This window comes from Notolabrus celidotus, chromosome 12, assembly GCF_009762535.1.
Source record: "Notolabrus celidotus isolate fNotCel1 chromosome 12, fNotCel1.pri, whole genome shotgun sequence".
Taxonomy (NCBI): Eukaryota; Metazoa; Chordata; class Actinopteri; order Labriformes; family Labridae; genus Notolabrus; species Notolabrus celidotus.
In genome coordinates, this window is record NC_048283.1 from 20,885,224 (window position 1) to 20,903,671 (window position 18,448).

General features: G+C 38.8%; 2 protein-coding genes across 5 annotated transcripts; one reads left to right on the forward strand and one right to left on the reverse strand.

The window, feature by feature from the left end:
* Window positions 1-3,554: 3,554 nt before the first annotated feature.
* Window positions 3,555-7,687, reverse strand: LOC117823170 (macrophage mannose receptor 1). The gene is made up of 6 exons (XM_034698254.1): window positions 7,618-7,687; window positions 6,883-6,932; window positions 5,936-6,295; window positions 5,488-5,826; window positions 4,628-5,392; window positions 3,555-4,540 (listed from the first exon to the last, which is right to left on the reverse strand). The coding sequence occupies exons 1-6, from the start codon at window positions 7,659-7,661 to the stop codon at window positions 4,179-4,181; spliced, it is 1,920 nt and encodes a 639-aa protein (XP_034554145.1). The 5' UTR covers window positions 7,662-7,687; the 3' UTR covers window positions 3,555-4,178.
* Window positions 7,688-9,598: 1,911 nt separating this feature from the next.
* On the forward strand, window positions 9,599-18,349 carry rxrbb (retinoid x receptor, beta b). 4 transcript variants are annotated; one of them, XM_034697361.1, is made up of 12 exons: window positions 9,599-10,045; window positions 11,028-11,206; window positions 11,800-11,953; window positions 12,155-12,334; window positions 12,766-12,819; window positions 14,195-14,355; window positions 14,496-14,625; window positions 15,873-15,999; window positions 16,103-16,144; window positions 16,253-16,344; window positions 16,449-16,554; window positions 16,662-18,349. In XM_034697361.1, exons 2-12 carry the CDS (start codon window positions 11,081-11,083, stop codon window positions 16,807-16,809), a joined length of 1,320 nt encoding a protein of 439 aa, XP_034553252.1. In that variant the 5' UTR covers window positions 9,599-10,045; window positions 11,028-11,080; the 3' UTR covers window positions 16,810-18,349. The 4 variants fall into 4 exon arrangements, with proteins under 4 accessions (XP_034553252.1, XP_034553253.1, XP_034553251.1 ...); XM_034697360.1 differs by having other exon boundaries at window positions 9,641-9,818; XM_034697362.1 differs by lacking the exon at window positions 12,766-12,819 and having other exon boundaries at window positions 9,630-9,818.
* Window positions 18,350-18,448: the final 99 nt, after the last annotated feature.

Genomic DNA, 18,448 nt, shown 5'->3' on the forward strand with positions numbered 1-18,448 from the left:
AAATGAGAGAAGCTGATCCAGCTAACATGTTTCTTAGATTGAATGATATTTGAACATCTAAAGAATGAACACAATTTGAAATTACAACTTTTGGGTGTCCTGTTGCAGCCTTGGCGGTGGTAGAAGGTATAGCCTACAAGACAGATCTCAGGGAATAGCAAGTCATTGTAAGTTTAAAGAAAATTACATTAAGCTTAGAAACCTAAATTTTATCAAAAGTATATAATACATTTTTTAAAAGCTAAAAATGTATTTAGAATATAGCTATCATTTGAAGTGTGTAATAAGTAAGTATGTAAGTAAAGCTTATTTATGTAGCAGCTTTTAAGGGCAGAGGTCACAAAGTGCATCACAATCAATGATTAAAAAGCAAAACAGAGATCACAAATAAGCCTCAACAAGCAGTTTAAAATCAAATTCACACTTTTTTTTACAAATTCATACTTTTGACAAACTCTGCACATAAATACATAATATTCTATTAATACTCATGTAAACCTCTGAAGAAGTGAGATGTAAGCAAGAGTCTGGGGCATGATGTCCATCCACAACTCCTGGATATGAAGAAGCAACACAAGAATTGCGTTTGGACAATCAGCACCAGACTCCCTGTCAAACTGTGGATGAAGAGCAGCAGCATCTCTGAGCTTGAAAAGTAAAACCTGCAGTGGATGGATGGTTGGATAAAATATCACATGTAAAAATATTCACAATTGGAGAACTATCTTGTAAATAATATCAATCTGGAGTTGCTGTAAGCTAGCCAGAGGACTGAAGAATTAATAAACTATTAGAAAAAAAGAAAGTAGGATACACGTCTAAGATTTAATTCAAGAGTAACTTTGTAAAGAATTCTACAACTAAATGTTTGTTTTGAACCTATGTAATAGTATACAAAAAATGGAGGAATGAGCGCTTCCTGGACTCAACAAAGGTTGGAGGTTGGAGGTGCTCTTTGGATAGTGGTACAAGCAGCTTAAGCAAACTAAGAAAAATCCTAAACCACTCTCTTTTGAACAGTTAAAATAGTTTTATTTCCATGTTGGAAATAAGATGTATAACAGGTAATCTACAGATTTTTTTTCTTATCTACAAATAGTTAAAGTATTAACTTGTCGTAATAAGTTAAAAGTGAACTATTTAATACTTACATTGTGCTCCATCAACAGTACATTGATAATAATCCCAGAGAAGCAGCAGTTAATTATATATCACTTTACACAGAAAATATCTACCTGAAAATTTTTCTCTTTCTGACTCTTATCAAATATTGTAAAGTTCCCTCTCTTCTGCGTCCGTCCTCAACCGCTGCGTGTTCAGTTTGCCTGACCATGTCCCTTCTCAATCTCTTCCCCTCTATCCATCTCATTTCATGCAGGAGTGGGGTTACCTAAGAGACTGGGCCTCAATGGAGAAAATCTCTTTTCTACAATTAACTGTGAAAGTGACAGAAGGAAAAGAAGGGAGGGATCTTCGGAGGGGTGCAGGCCCAGAGAAGAAAAGAAAAGAGAAAAGAGGGAAGGACACAAGTGCGCATGGCAGGTAGAGAGAGTTAAAAACTCATATTTAGAAGTTTGAAGTTTGAAAATGTCAGATTAAATATTTTTTTATAAAAAGTAAGCACATTTATTTAAAAGTGGATTTTAAATCTCCACACGGGAATGTTTGAGTGCTTCATTTGACATTTTGATTTAATGAATTAAAACCCACATATATAAAGAGAGGCAAACCATGTATATTATTGCATGTCCAAGTAAAATAATCATTTCATGTTCTATATTGACTCACTTTGTGCACACTCTCCTAATAAATATATATATTTTGATTTTGAAGCATGCACCACACACTTGAATTGGGATTAGCCCAAATTAGGTTGCATTACACTGATCTTGGTGAGAGTGAATTATACCGATCACCATAATCTCTAAATATGCAGAGGGAGTGACCACAAGGTTTCCATGGAAAGATGTACACAAAAGGGTGTGGCGTGGGAATGTCCTCGGGGGTCAGGAGTGAGGGTACAAGGGTCAGAGGTCAGAGCCAGCTGGACAGCACACAAGAGGAGATGAGGGTGAGAAAAGGAGGCGAGGGGGGAGTCCACAGACCAACTGACTGGACCCAATGGGACATTAACATTGAACTGATGGGAGGCTCACTGACCAATGCCTTTTCAGGGAGAAACTAAGCTATGACACACTCATGTGTAATGGTCCGTGGTAATTGACAAGTGACAAGAACCCTCATTGTGGATGCAAAACAGTTATTGAAATGCAGCTGAGGATTACAAGCTATACGTACCAGTATTCAGTGGTTTTATGGGATTATCAAGGATGCAAAAATACTCTCAGAGTAAAAAAATGGTTATAGGCACCAAAATGGGATTATTTTATACATTTGAGAAAATATAGAAAAAAAGAGGCCCACAGAAGAATGTATAGATTTGGGCATGCATCTTCTGATATAGGATGTGGTTTATGAGTAAACTTAAGCTCTCAGTGACAATATTTAATAACTGACAGCAGCTATTTATGCAGTACACTGTTTGAGTATGGGCATTTTTGAATAGTGACTTTGTGGAATATAGTCAAGTGCAATAATAAGATAAACTGTGCAATAATAAGACTGGGAAAAAATTCACTCTCAAGTGTGAACTTTGCTGCTCCGTAATTGATTTGTATGTTATGTGTGTATGACAGTGTTTTTTTTTTTATTCCTGTATTTATTACTTTTTATACCTTGATTGTTTTTGTCTCTTTTAAATGGCACCTAATGAGGACTGCACCTTTCAATTTCGTTGTACTTGCTGCAATGCCAATAAAGGCATTCTATTCTATTCTACTCTATTCTATTCTATTCTATTCTATTCTATTCTATTCTATTATAATAGATGTGTTTCAGTCATAAGCATGAGGCCACAGGCTACACTGGTAAAAGACACAACAGCTCTACTATCAGCAAATACTTACTCAACAACAGATTGATATTTTTGAATTATTCTATCATTTATATGTCTCCACCAAAACAACTTGACCTGAACAAGACTGTTACCAAGCAACACTTGAACATCTTCCTTCAGTCTTGCTTCAGTGTGTGCATCTACACAGAGCTGCAGACCAGCCACTTTAAATGATACATATTATCTAAATGTGTCCATTTATCATGCGATCAGAGACATGAGAGTCTGCTAATAGATGATTTGGTTGCACTTTAAGGTACTGGTGAGATCAATTGAGACATTTGTTAAAACATTCATTAATTAGGAATACCTAAAACAGATAGATACATGTAGTTAAAGGTCCTAAAGCACTGTTAAATTCTAGATCAGCACTCAGTGAAAGCCTCTTGTCAAATCAAGGTACTTGTTTGGATCTAACTCACACATTTTCTTTTTCTACCAATACAAGATACATAGATTATATACCTATATCAACAAGCAAAAAGTTAAATAGAGCCTAATGAATAATGTGTTGTGAGGCAATAGTAAAACATTTTTTAATACGTTGTAAAAAATAATCAAAAATACACGGACAAGAGATTTTGTGCAAACAATAGATGTTTATATGAAATCAGTCCGAGTTGTATTCATACCATACATTTTGAGATTGGTTTAACGCATTTTTACTCTTTGAATTTGTTGCATCGTGTCCAGTTCCCATGCCAGTGGATGCTCTTTGCACGTCAAGGGTGCAGACAGGAAGAAGAGCGTCTGTGAGCTCCGTCTCTCCCTGTTTCTGCTAGTGAAGGTCAGGTCAGTGAGGGCAGCAGGCAGTCTGGATCTGGGGCCTTACTCTGGAGGTCTCAAAAAGACAATCTTGGGGGCCCAAGCCAGGGGGTCAACATGCAAATAGTAACCCCTGAGTGAAAGGCGAAGAGCGGATCAATGTTCTCACATTACTCTTGCTGCCCATGACTGTGAATGTGCACGCCTACACACCACAGGAGGTTTTCATATCTAATGAAATTCAGGCTTAACAATGGAGAGGGCAGCTGTATTTCAACAAAGGTAGAAGCATGACATCAGAAGAGAGAAATCTGTGAGGTCCTTGAATCTATTTCACAAGCTTAATGTCACAATTACACATAGAACTGCTAAAACAACATAGAACTGCAGAGTTGGTACAACACAGATATGTTCTATCAACATGATGAAAATGTTAAGCGTCACTAGCTCTCTGCACTCATCCAGGACATGTGGAGCAGATGAAATTCAGTTTCTGTGTCTGGGATAGGCCGACCCACTGCTGCCCCCCAGTGGCCTCAATGGCACCTGTTGTATCACAGTCATATTTCCCATCAGATCCCTGTCCTGGGGCCCAGTTCTGGTAGCATCCGTTCCTTGAATTTGTCCAGAACCAAAAGTTTAAATGACAGGTGTAGCGTAGGCCGAGCCACACATGGGGAGATGTGGAGTTTTTTGCCTTTTCAGCCACTTTTTCTTGTATGTGTTTAGAAGTAATATGGACAAGGTCAACATGGTGCATCCTGCAGTAAGTCATAGCATCAATCCATGTCAGGTTTTTCTTGATGAGTATCAGGTTTCCTTGTGGGAGAAAACAGAGGAAATCAGAGATACACTATGCAATCTTATTATGCAAATGAATACAAACTGAACATTTCGGAAGTGTACCTGGAGGCCGGCTCTGACTGTCTTCAGTCGGCTTTGGAGTTAGGGGTTGTGTAGTTGAGATCATTTGAGTGGAGGTCTTGGCTGTAGTCATCATCGGTGTTGTTGTTGCAGAGGCACCACTGGTAGTTGCTTGCTCAGTGGTATTAGAGGGAAGTTGCTTTGCTGTCACCGTGGACATTTCTGTAACTTCATTGTTGAGCGTTGTGCTTGACATACTTTGCATGAGTTCTGTGGTATTTGGTGTCAGAGCTGTAACAGTTGTAGCTGCTTCTTCGGTGGTAACATTGGGTGCATTTGATTGATTTGAGGGAAGTTGCTTTGCTGTCACCGTGGACATTTCTGTAGCTGCATTGTTGAGCGTTGTGCTTGACATACTTTGCATGATACCTGTGGTATTTGGTGTCAGAGCTTCAACAGTTGTTGCTGCTTCTTCGGTGGTAACATTGGGTGCATTTGATTGATTTGAGGGAAGTTGCTTTGCTGTCACCGTGGACATTTCTGTAGCTTCATTGTTGAGCGTTGTGCTTGACATACTTTGCATGATATCTGTGGTATTTGGTGTCAGAGCTGTAACAGTTGTTGCTGCTCCTTCGGTGGTAACATTGGGTGCATTTGATTGATTTAAAGAGGTCACATTAAAATGATATGTTATTGTAAACTCTTCAGAAGTGTTTGGAAAAGTTGTTATATTTGTGGGCATTTCATTTGTTGTTTGGCTCAGCTGTGTGCTTGGCTGAATGGTGGTTGCTGGTAACACTTTCCTTGCTGTAAGGATAAGCAATGAGTGAAAAAGTGTAATGTAGTTGTATCTTGTTTAAGCACTAAGAACTAAACAAAAAGGATGTAATACAGAAACTCACCCCCACGACAGACAAAATCTCTTTTGCCTCCACATTTCAGGTCGTTCCACCTCCCGTCATTTCTGAATACACCAACAACACAATCCTGACCTTCAAGGTAGTTGGGCTGGCTTGGTTTCCAGAAACGAAATGATGAGGTGCTCCCATCAGACCACCTCCAAGGATCTTTGAAGAGGCCAATCCACACATTTTGTGACACAGAAATGTCACGCACGGCCTCATTCTTCACCTCTGAGTTTATGCTAACAAGTTCAGAAGACAAGTCTCTGCAGTGACTCTCAGCGTCCCTCCATGACTTAGCCTCAGCAACAAAAATGTGACCACCAGTATCAACATTTCCTGAAAATCCAAAGATGCAGTATTTTAAACAACAGAACATAATGATGCATATATGTGTTGGTTATGATATCCTAAAAAAGTCTTACTGCAACATCTCCATGTCACTTACCCTGACAAACAAAACTCCTTTTAGTCCCACATTCACTTTCAAACCACTTGCCAAGTGGATCCATCACTGCACACGCATCCTGATCTGTATTTTGTGGTTCTCCTGCTCTCCAGTTAAAAAAGTCCAGCTTTTGATAAGGCCTTGACCAGTGCCACCTCCTCACACCCTGACTCTCCAGTCCTATCCATGCTCTGGAAGTGTTGAATGAAACTGAAGTGATCAAATTATTCATATCTGTTAAGTTGTGAACTGAAGCCAGATCAGTGTACATCTCTCTGCAGTAAGTCTTTGCTTCATTGTAGCTCTTTGTTATTTTGATAAGGTGAAACTCTGAAGATCCAAGAGCGAAGGTGCAAAATCCTGGGGAAGGACAGGGAGTAAGTTATAGCAGTTTGAATACCAAAGTATAGATTTTGCATATATGGATTTCACCTGGATTTTTAAAAACTACTAAAATGTTTCTCCATGTTCCCCTTTGAAAGGATAGTCTTTATAAATAAGCAACTTAAAAAAAGAAAAGTATTTATATATTTTTTTCTTAATGTTTGAACAAGTAAGTTCATGTACAAACACATACATGTACATCCACAACATCCCCCATACGACCCAACACCCAGAAAGGTTGTAAAACAATACAGGAAAGAGACAGATAAAGGTCAAAGGGGCAAAATAATAATAATAATAATAATAATAATAATAATAAGAATAAGAATAAGAATAAGAATAAGAATAAGAATAATAAGAATAATAAGAATAAGAATAATAATAATAATAATAATAATAATAATAATAATAATAATAATAAATTAGAAATGTGTAAATAACAATAAATAAATAAAATAAAATAAGTACAAATCAGCAACTCTATTCACAGTTTTATGTCATACATGTATTTATATGATAAAGGTAAAACAGTTAACTGTAGAAAAAGCATGTAAAGTCCAAACCTGAGATAAGAATGAGTTGCAATGTGCAAGTCCTCTTCATTACAATGGATCTGTTTTCAGTCATGGTCAAGGAAGCAATGAAAAAAAAAGAAAGAAAATAAAAATGTAAGTTAGTCCATGTAATGTTCTTTTGAAATCAGGTGCTGGTCCTAATGTTATGTCTGGAACACATGTCAGCAGCACAGTGTTATCTGTAAGAATGCCACTCTGCTTGTTGAAAGGCACCTCTTAAAGAGCAGATACAGACAGAGCAGTTTTTCCGGATTCTCTCTGTGTTGCACAAACTGTGTGTTAAAATACTTCTCTTCAGTTAAGATTAAATGATTTGATAACAGCTACACCTGCCATAAAAATCAACATCAGGAGTTTTTTTTTTACTTTTAGTGTATGAGTATGCTCGGAATTTGTTAATTGGCATTATCAACAAGTTTGAAAAATGATGTTGGCTCAGGAAAGGATTCAGGTTACAGGTTAACTAGGGTAGATTACAGAAAACCACCCACACCTCTTCTTGAAAAAAATAGCCCAGTTTGAATGAAATCGTGTTCATCAGTGACGTGCGAGGTTAAGAATGAGGGAGAGCATGTTGTTGTGAAATATTAAAAGACAAAAGTAAACCACTTTCCCATGTTTCTTTCTCATGTCCTATATTAGACAGAGGCTTGAAATGGAATAAAGTAAGCATTGCACATATTTCATCAAGTGTATTGGTAGGAAAAGATTAACAATGATCACATTGTTGTTGTTGGATCAGTTTCAGGCTCCTCCAAAGTGTCCATGATGACTCCATTGAACTCAGATCTGCCCATTTGTATGCACTGGGACTTTAACTGATTAAAAAGCTGAAATGTTTAATTCAAATATTATATTAATTTACTGTTGAATCCATCAGAATAGTTATGTTATGTCTTTAGGGTTTGCAGGGTTGAGTGTACTCAACAAATGGAAAATTAAGTGTTTTTTTTTCTTTGTTTGTGTTTGTGTGTGTTTGAAGGGGGAGAGGAGGGGTCATCTCTATTGGTGCAGGTCTAATGATGAAGCAATCAGGTTCTCCTGAGTATATTGAAAGTGAACAGAGACTTCCATATACCTCAACTTTCTCTTAAAATCTGTTTTTAAATGAACGATTAATCAATCCATATGATTAAAAAAGACAGAGAGCCCTGCTGTTTAATTGATATAAAAGTCACTTCTGGATCTACTCACCACTGCACTATTATCATATATTATTTTTAGCCTGTACATACTAGTCATGACTATTTGTTATTCTTATTTTTGTTTATAGTTGATGTTATGTTATTGTTATTATATTTATATTTTGTATTTGTATGCCTTATTCTTATGCCTTTGTACAAAGAGAGCACAGTTTACCAAAGACAAATTCCTTGTGTGCTCAACCTGGCAAATAAAGCTGTTTCTGATTATCATTCTGATTAACATAAGCTCTTTTGAACACAAGACAGATCTCTTAAAATAGTGCTTTTGAACATAAAGACCTATTGCAATAGTAAAGATACCCTGCTGTTAAAGGTGAAAGCATTCCAGACCTTTTTAAGGTGCGGCTGCCAGAGACTTTGCTCCAATTAGACATTGTGCTTTCATTTGAAAAATGTAGAAAAAAAAATAATTGTCACACTTTGCATATTTTCTGAGTATGATTTTCCTTTTTTGTATGACTGTGTTGCATACAGTTTTATAGTCTGTGAATTATTTTAAAGCTTGTTTATACATCAGTTTCCTGCAACATAAACTAGAATTTGTACCTTTTTTTTGGGAATGATTTAAACATTTGAAGTTTATAAGATTTTGATTGGCTTTGCTGTTAAAGGTGAAAGCATTCCAGACCTTTTAAGGTGTCGCTGCCAAAGACTTTGCTCCAATTAGGCATTGTGCTTTCATTTTTAAAATGTAGAAAAAAATCATTGTCACACTTTGCATATTTTCTGAGTATGATGTCCTTAATTATTTTGTATGACTGTGTTGCATACTGTGTGATAGTCTGTGCATTATTTTAGAGATCGTATATACATCAGTTTCCTGCAGCATAAACTAGAATTTGTACCTTTTTTTTTGGAATGATTTAAACATTTGCAGTTTATAAGATTTTGATTGGCTTTGCTGTTAAAGGTGAAAGCATTCCAGACCTTTTTAAGGTGTGGCTGCCAGAGACTTTGCTCCAATTAGACATTGTGCTTTCATTTGAAAAATGTAGAAAAAGAATTATCACACTTTGCACATGTGAGTATGATTTTCCATTTGTTAGGACTGTGTTGCATACAGTTTGATAGTGTGTGCATTATTCTAAAGTTCATTTATACATCAGTTTTCAGCAACATAAACAAGAATTTGTACTTTAAAAAAAAAGTTTTAAACATTTGTAGTAAGATTTTGATTGGCTTTGCTATTAAAGGTGAAAGCCTTCCAGACCTTTTAAGGTGTGGCTGCCAAATATCTTGCTCCAATTAGGCATTGTGTTTTCATTTCAGAAATGTAGAAAAAAATCATTGTCACACTTTGCATATTTTCTGAGTATGATTTCCTAAATTATTTTGTATGACTGTGTTGCATACAGTGTGATAGTCTGTGCATTATTTTAAAGCTCGTTTATACATCAGAACAAAACGGAGTTACAATGATTTCCATACAACACACTCAAAAAAATGAATACAAAGAAAATCAAAAAAAAATCAGCCTGGTGAAATGATAAATCCAGTTGTATACAAAGTGCTGGAGTGTCATATGACAGTGCTGCTATGGGTGGTCCCATGAGACATTTTGGCTGTGGCGAAACTGGCCCTAAGCCATCATGGCCTGTAAACAACAACAGCGTCAAGTTGAACTAAACTGGATCTGAGTGTCGGCCTGTTGTCTGACGCTCGTCTGCTTACATCGAGTAACGTAAAGTGCTTTTTAACAATGCGCCGAAGGTGTGTCTGGTGAGTAATTCACAGCCTGAAAACCGCGACGAGCTATTTTGTCAACACGGTCTTCTTCAGACTCTGAACCGAAGCTAATCCTAGCCAGCAGGCTAAATTAGCTTTAATCGCAGCTAAGAAGCTAATCCAAGCTAGCTAGAAAACATTGCGTTATTTGTGCGGATTAACCCGGAGTGGTTCGATGGCCGCCAAGTTATCACGCTTCAAACTTCTTGGTGACTAACGTGGTATGTTTGTATTCTGGTTTTACTCAGCGTTGCTCAATGTAATCCCCGCTAGACATTTGGAAGCAAAGCTAATGTTAGCTTTGGAGCGTTTACGTGTTTGCAGCTAAGCTAACTATCGGAAGCTAACTGTGGATATAAACCTACATTTTTTTATGCGTTGGGATCCGAAAACCTTTTAAATAGTATTAGTAGATGACAGTAAGCAGGGAAATGTGCTCATCTGACAGCATATAGAGCTTTACAGTCGACTACACGTACATCTGTTGTTCAAAGTCACTGCGTATCGCTAGCAACATTTAGCAAACGTGTAACCATATTGCAAAAAACAGGCAGCATTTAGAAGTCAGATGTAGACACATGATCATGTATTGTTTCCATGTTTGTTTGCTTATTTGTTCTTTCTATGTAATGAACTGGACTGGCGGAGACCATTGAACGCTAAATGGATTTAGGACTTGAATGTTACTCGTCCCAGACATGTCCCCCCCCCCCCCCCCCTCGACCCACTTGTGTTGTGTGTCTGATTTTACAAGGTTTTGGTTTAAATGCTGGTTTAGCCTGATGTAGGTGTTGGAAATGTATTCTTTAACTTCACTCTGGCTGCGTTTTATGGCTGATTTTTAGGGTGTTCTATCAGATGGTAAGCGAAATTCGCAAAAGGAAAAAAAAGAAGGAAAAATCCATTTCATTCCCCATTGAATCATATCTGACGTCTTTCTCTCTGATTAATAGCCTCTTACAGTAACATTTTCAAATATGTCTCTCAGTGAAGCAGTTCAGTCTTCAAACCAGGCAGTAAGATGTCAGAAAAATCTGGCTAATCAATTATTAAAAAACAAAAAAAAGAGGAAAAGGGAAGTCCTTCGCCTCAAATGGCGATCACATCCTGATATTGAAGACAAAACTAACTGTTTCAAGCTTTTGTGGCACATTTTGTGCAACTAACTGTATTCTTTTTTTTTTTGTTGTTGTCACCTTTTAGATCAGTATTCTTCAGACAGGACCTGATCCTCTCTTCTGGGTAGCTTTCTCGCCATGTCCTCACAGCAACCCAACAGTTCAGCCTCCAACAGTCCCACCAACATCCTGGGTTCTCCTTTCTCAGTCATCAGTCCCTCTCTTAACTCCCCAGTGGTCTCTCCCTCTCTGGGCTTTGGACAGGTAACACAAATCCATGTCAGACTTTATTGAATTTAGGAGATGGGAGCTACTGTAGTGGAAAGTAAGTGGTACTTTCCACACAAGGCAGAAGCTCAACATGTGTGCCACAAGTTATGGTTTATTAGTGCGATAACATTAGACAGAGCAATATTGTACAAAATGTACAGTGCAGTGCTAAAGAGGAGGGTTCATATTTAGATATCCCTTGTTGCCAAGAGCTCTTGCATGCTGTCTAGACGCTTGATGCCAAATTATTTATGTGGCACTTTGTGATTGTTTTTTAAAGTTATATTTTCAGGCTTTTATGCATACATTTAGAGAGGATAGGACAGTGGATAGAGAAGGAAACAAGGAAAGAGAGTGCAGAGTGCTATGTGGGAAAGGGGCTACAGATTGTAATCTAATTCAAGCTGGCTACTTGAGGACTACAGTCACTGCACATGGGGAGCACAACTTAACCAGAGGGCCAAATTAGCACCATGTGACTTATAAGTCAAGTAAACAAACAGAAGTGTTGTCATTTAGTATTTCATACCTAACAACATACCTCAGTGTTTTAATTTGTGTTCTTTTTGGCTGCACAACCTATCCAGATCTCTTCTTCAGGTCCCATATCAGCGATGCACTCAATTAGCAGCTCAGAAGATGTGAAGCCTCCGTTTGGCCTGAGGCCCATGCCCTCTCACAGCCCAGGAATAATGTTGTCTCAGAAGCGCCTGTGTGTCATCTGTGGAGACCGCTCCTCTGGTGAGTGGGTGCACTAAGAGCTGGATTAGCAGCAGTAAAACATCACTTTTATGTCACGTCCATGTCAGTGTTGGATCAGCGTGCCACGTGTTTCATTAACAGTTAAAACGCTTCATATGTATCAGGATGTTGTGTTAACATGATCTTGCTTTAGCTTTTTCCATCAACCTCTAACTGTTTTGATATTTGTATAATTTACAGGCAAGCACTATGGAGTGTACAGCTGTGAGGGTTGCAAAGGTTTCTTCAAACGTACAGTGAGAAAAGACCTGAGTTACACTTGCAGAGACAACAAAGAGTGCCTGGTCGACAAACGTCAGCGCAATCGCTGCCAGTACTGCCGCTACCAGAAGTGCCTGGCCATGGGCATGAAGAGGGAAGGTACGCGGGGAACAGGGTTTTAAAAAGTTCTTAGAATTCATCTTGAGAGCCTGCTGTCTGGCAGGCCAATAGGCTCTACAGGTTTAGAAACAGGTTTGTTGCTAAGTCTATGTTAAAATCTATGGAGGGGGCCTATGTCAGAGTTTTCTGCAACATAAACTCGAATTTGTACTTTTTTTTTTGTTTGTTTTTTGAATGATTTAAACATTGGCAGTTTATAAGATTGTGATTGGCTTTGCTGATGGAAGCCCAACGAAATTGAAAGAGTTATTCTGAATTTGGGAGTATTTCTGGTGTAGCCAAGGGTGGATTCTGGATAAGATAAACCAAAGGGTAGAGATGGGTGTAATGGGGCTGGTTTATATAACTAACCCCTCTCCATCTCTTCTCTTCATTTTCTCCTATTCTGCCCTTTCTATATCTTTCAATAGTGATCAAACATGTAAAGGGGATAAAAGAAGATGGAAAAGATGAGGGACGGATGAGTATGTCATTGTAATCTTAAACATGCTGTACTTAAATGTTGACGAGAGAGTTAGCCGTAGGTGTTAAACATGCACATTTTTTTGAATGGAATACTTCTGCGTGAGAAAAGTACCAAGAGATGATGGAAGGGGGCGCACTGTGTGGTATATTAGTTAGTGATGAGAGACTGCTTTGTAAAATAAGCAGTCAATCATCTGTAGGTGTTTGCTGAATGCATGAACTATGTGTAAAACATGATGGAGTGGATCAGTGCTGAAGCAGTATAGAATATAATAGATCCCATTCTAGTAAAGGCTGTAGGTGCTGCCTATCAACAACCGTCGCATCTGCCTCTGAGTCACATAAATGATCTGAGAGGTTAACACGATCCTGACAGCAGGTTATTTTTTGTTTGAAGCAACATGGAATAATTTGGGATTTTTAAACATATATATATATATATATATAACTTAATATCCAGCAGCTTCTGTTCTTTCACCTTACTAAAGACCACATGTTGAATTAATGGACTCACTCTTTAATGCCATTAACAATTTCCACATGCCAGCTCCTGGTCTCCTCAGTAATCTCTCTGGTGATTTACTCCTGTTAGCACAGCACCGCTCTTGAGTCATGCTGCTGTTTCCTTAGGGATGGAAAAACAATACATTTAGCTGCATTGTGATCCTGCCTTCAAGGCAATATCGATTATGAACAGGGCTTGAAATTCAATTTTTCTTCTCCTGCCAATTAATTTTTCTCCACTCTTGACTTGAGAACTGCTTAAAACATATAAATACAATAATTACAAAACGGGTGACCTGAAATTTTCACCTGCCACAGTCAACAATCAGCCTGCATTTGTCAGGTGTGAGGTGCCTATTCCATTTCTTGATTATGAATCATTCTGATGCATGTTAACTAACGTGAGGGCATGTTTTTAACAAGCTAATGCATGTAACTTCAACCTGCCTGCTACTGATACTGAAAATAGACCCGTCTAATGTGTGTCATGACTGATATGTAGTCATTGGGAATATACTAAACTGTGAACAAGTATGACAGTCACATATCAGATTATTCAAAGATGCATAAGAGAAATAATCTGTTCTCAGCTACCTGAATCACAATAGTAATTGTAGAATAGCCTGTCATTTCTGCTAGATCTACATTTTAGATATATTTTGCAGCTATCCACAGAATGCTACACTTTAGAACTGCACTCTGTGCTGCGATGGATGTTGTAGCATTAAATAATTCAAACAGTATTTCCCAATGCAGCAAAAGCCCTGCAAAGAAGTGTGGCCTTTTGCAAACTATCACTCTTTAAAACATAGATACACAAAATCTAACTCCTCCGCCCGCCCCCCCACCTCTTTTTGTTCTGTGATGCAGCGGTCCAGGAGGAGCGCCAGAGAAACCGTGAGCGCGAAGGAGAGCTGGAGTTCAGTGTAGGAGTGAACGAGGAGATGCCCGTGGAGAAGATTTTAGAGGCAGAGACAGCTGTGGAGCAGAAGACTGAGCTTCACTCTGATGGTGGTTCAGCAGGAAACTCTGTGAGTGGTTACATCACGGCGTCAATACCGTCATCGAGCTGACAGCAGCCTGATGGGTTTAATGTCACATATGTATAGATCGAAATGAGAATGGATTCTGGATGTACTAATTGAAGGTCATGTTGTGTTTTGTTGTTCAGCCCCACGATGCAGTGACCAACATCTGTCAGACTGCAGACAAACAGCTGTTTGCTCTGGTGGAGTGGGCCAAGAGGATCCCTCATTTCTCTGAGCTGCCGCTGGACGACCAAGTCATCCTTCTGCGTGCAGGTACATCCAGCTGCAGACACGGGGGATCAGAACAAGGGTGCACATTTCAGAATAAGACATGGGCTGTTTTCGAAACCGCCTACTATACTAGCAGTACGTACTGATTTGGCCAAAATTCAATATGTAGTAAGTAGTATGTGAACAAGAGCAATATCTACAGAATGCCAAAACTCCCTGGATGTCTACTGATGCGGGAAAATTTCACAGTATGCATCAGACCACTCTGCCTCATGTACTGTTTCCCACAATGCACAGCGCTAAAGTTACGCTTCTTCTTTCCTCTTCTTTTTTTGACGGGGGGAACTCAGTTTTTAGGTGCTGTGAAAATTATTAAATTCCATATAAACCACTTCCTAACTTTTAAAATCATAAGTGGATGCTAAAGAAGCAGTTTCTCTATCAGCTTGGCCATTGTTCACGTCCGCTTTCCGAAATCAGAAATTCAGTGACGTATTGTTTTTATTGAGTATTGTTTAGAGCAAAGGTGTCAAATATACAGCCCGTGGGCCAAAACAGGCCCACCAGAGTCCAATCCGGCCCGCGGGATGACTTTGCAAAGTGAAAAATTGCAGAGAAGACTGTAACTGCAAATTTTCAATAAAAGTAACTACTATTTCAAATTAGTTTTTTACCTATGAGGAGGAAAAATAATATTTGCAGTTTGCACAATCTGGTTGAATTTCATAGACTTTTTAGAGCACTTCAAGATCCAACACTTAAGTGTACGTAAACGTAGAAATGGTGGATCCACTATTTTCGGAAGGAGCCTAATATCATGCCTGTGCTTACCATACATGTGGGTGCGCTCCTTCACTACTAACACTGCTGTGTCAAGTGACTGAGAAACCTGTGTGCTTGGTGTGTCCGCAGCAGGTTTTACTGGTCCGGCCAACTTGAGGTCAACTCAGGCTGTATGTGGCCCCTGAACTGAACTGAGTTTGACGCCCCTGGTTTAGAGTAATGCACTCCTCCCCTGTAATGTTACAAAGGGTTACAGGCGGAGGGATATTGTTTCCCGCAGTGCAGTGAATGCATCACGGTTATTCAGTGTTCAGTTGTACTACGTTGCAGTGGACATCCAGTGGTTGGGGGGTGTTATTACAGGTTACATGTATTGAATTTTTATCAAACAATTGTTATACTGGTATTGAGAAAAATTATATCACAGTAATTATCATTATCGAACTATCGCCCAGCCCGACTCTGATCTCCTTACTTGTTTGGCTTAACTGAATTTCCTTCTTCAGGTTGGAATGAGCTCCTTATCGCCTCGTTCTCCCATCGCTCAATCGCTCTGAAGGACGGAGTCCTCTTGGCCTCTGAGCTGCAGCGCGACAGTGCACACAGCGCAGGAGTGGGAGCCATTTTTGACCGGTACATATATCTATTCTAAGCGAATAAAAAGTGATGTCATTTTACTACTTTGTGTTTATTGTTGTCGTGTGCATAATAATAACCAGCTCTGATTCTCACACAGGGAGAGTGTGCAGAGTGCGGAGGTGGGCGCCATATTTGACAGGTAATTTTGCACCTTTTCTGAACCTTTATGAGTGCACTTGACCTCTTTTGTCCCTCTTCTGTTTGTTTTTATGATTTTAAACCTTCTTAAATCTTTGTAATCTTAAAGGGTCCTCACTGAGCTCGTCAATAAAATGAGAGATATGCAAATGGACAAAACAGAGCTGGGCTGCCTCAGGGCCATCGTCCTCTTCAACCCAGGTGCCTGAACAAAGCTGATAATAAGTTTCACAATCTTTTGTACAAAGCAGGATGTATTGTCAAGATTCTTGCCATTAATAACTATCTTGTGTGTTGTCTTGTAGATGCTAAAGGGCTTTCCAACACCAGTGAGGTGGAGCTCCTTAGAGAAAAGGTCTATGCATCATTGGAAGCCTACTGCAAACAGAGATACCCAGAGCAGCAGGGAAGGTAAAGCCTCTTAACTTTGACAAAGTGTTGATGAACTGTAAAGCTTAAATGTCACAGTGAAACATCAGGTGTGCCGGACTAAACTTTATCATCTTGGCTCCCCGCAGGTTTGCTAAGCTCCTCCTCCGACTGCCAGCGCTGCGATCCATTGGCTTGAAGTGCCTGGAGCATCTCTTCTTCTTCAAGCTGATTGGTGACACGCCTATTGACACTTTCCTCATGGAAATGCTTGAAGCTCCCCATCAGTTGTCTTAGATAGGAAACGCGTACTGTGGTTAGGTTTAGATAGCTGAAGTCTGGGAAGCTGGAGTGGGACTGTAGTGGCACTTTAAGTTCTTTGAAGGTTTGTCAGTTTGTCTCACTGCTGTCTGTGTCTCACACTTAGTGCAACACAGATTTGCTCTTTAGACCAAACCCAAGGCTTGGCATGATCTACAAGCTGGTGCTATATGTTGAAATAACTTCATGAGTAACTATGGTTTAAAAAGAAGTATTTTTAAAAATGTAAACATTTCCATTTTCCCTTAAAGGAGCTGTAATTTGGGTATCTACTTTTGTATAAGCTTTTAAGACGCCCCAAACATCCAGCTTCAGTTGTTTCTCCAGCTGAGCTGATCCCACAAAACCTGTTTTTTAAAACCAGGCAACCTGAAACATGGTTCATGGGTATGCATCAAGGACGCAGTCTCCTTTTTACAATTTCTAATACAAGCCAGATCTGAAACTATATTATTGTACCAAACCGCCACCCACCAGGAACTGCGTCCGACAGCAGCTCTGAGTTTACTTGTACCCATTTCAGAAGATGAAATCTTAACAGTGACCTTTAAATAGAAGACAAGTCAGGGCTTGACCCTTCAGGTCTGACTCGTCTTTGTTGATTTGAGATCAGCTTTATGTGTCCAGTAACAAACAGTTAGTGTTGTTTACTTCTTAGCCATTTTATAAATCTAATCACTTCGTGGTTAAACGATTAAACTGCACTGCACACACTTGCTATGTTCTATTTCTAAAACGTAACTTTTAAAAACACTTGGCCGGTAAATAGTCAGGTGTTTGTCTTTTGGTGCTATTACAGAAATAATTTGACATTATTGGTGCAGTTGCACACCAAACCACAAACCTAAGAAAATATGCAAAACTTAAAAATCCCTTTGTTAATCTTTGTTAAAAAATGTAGCAATATAAAATGTAAACTGCATTAGAGCTTTCTGCCTGTCAGTCATTCAGGGGTTTTACAAAGTAAATCATGTCTGGTGGAAAGGGAATACTCCATTTTGTAATTTATCTATACAATTCTAAGGTACTGTGCAAAAGTGTTTGTTCAGGGAACTTGTACATTGAGAAATTTGAATAATGATCAGGAGAAACAAATTATATAATTCTTTATATGTGCCCTTATTTTTAATTTTCAAGTAGGATAAAGCAGAACATGTCTTGGGTTGCACTGGATTTGCTGAGACTGTTTCAGCTGATTTTTTTTTTGTGCTTTTTTGATGCTCAGTTGTATCTTTTCTTCTTTCCCCCGGCCCCCCTCCTTTTTTTTTAGGTAGCTGTCTTGTTCATCGTAATGTCTCTGCAGTTTATTAAAAGCATACCATAATCACACATAGATCCATAACACCTGTGGACGTATAGGAATTTTAAACAAGACCAAATGAGGTCTGTATGATGGCCATGTGTAAACGCCCGTTGAGCTGTAACAGGAAGCTTGTCATAGACCTCGATGTGCTCTTGAACATAAAGTGACTTGAAGCATGGGTTGTGTGGACTGAAATAAAGAGGCTTAAGTTTTTTTGGTTGTTTTTGTTCCTTCCACAGAAGTGTTACATGTGACACTTTTTTTTTCCCTCTGGAGGACACTCCGATTGGCAAAATAAAACATTCAAAAGAT

Coding starts and splice junctions, on each gene's coding strand:
- rxrbb (XM_034697361.1), top strand. CDS start 11,081: ATGTCCTCACAGCAACCCAACAGTTCAGCCTCCAACAGTCCCACCAAC. Junction 14,626..15,872: donor AGTCATCCTTCTGCGTGCAG/GTACATCCAGCT, acceptor TTCCTTCTTCAG/GTTGGAATGAGCTCCTTATC. Junction 16,000..16,102: donor GTGGGAGCCATTTTTGACCG/GTACATATATCT, acceptor ATTCTCACACAG/GGAGAGTGTGCAGAGTGCGG.
- LOC117823170 (XM_034698254.1), bottom strand. CDS start 7,661: ATGGACACTTTGGAGGAGCCTGAAACTGATCCAACAACAACAAT. Junction 5,827..5,935: donor AAGGAGTTTTGTTTGTCAGG/GTAAGTGACATG, acceptor TTGGATTTTCAG/GAAATGTTGATACTGGTGGT. Junction 5,393..5,487: donor AGATTTTGTCTGTCGTGGGG/GTGAGTTTCTGT, acceptor TTATCCTTACAG/CAAGGAAAGTGTTACCAGCA.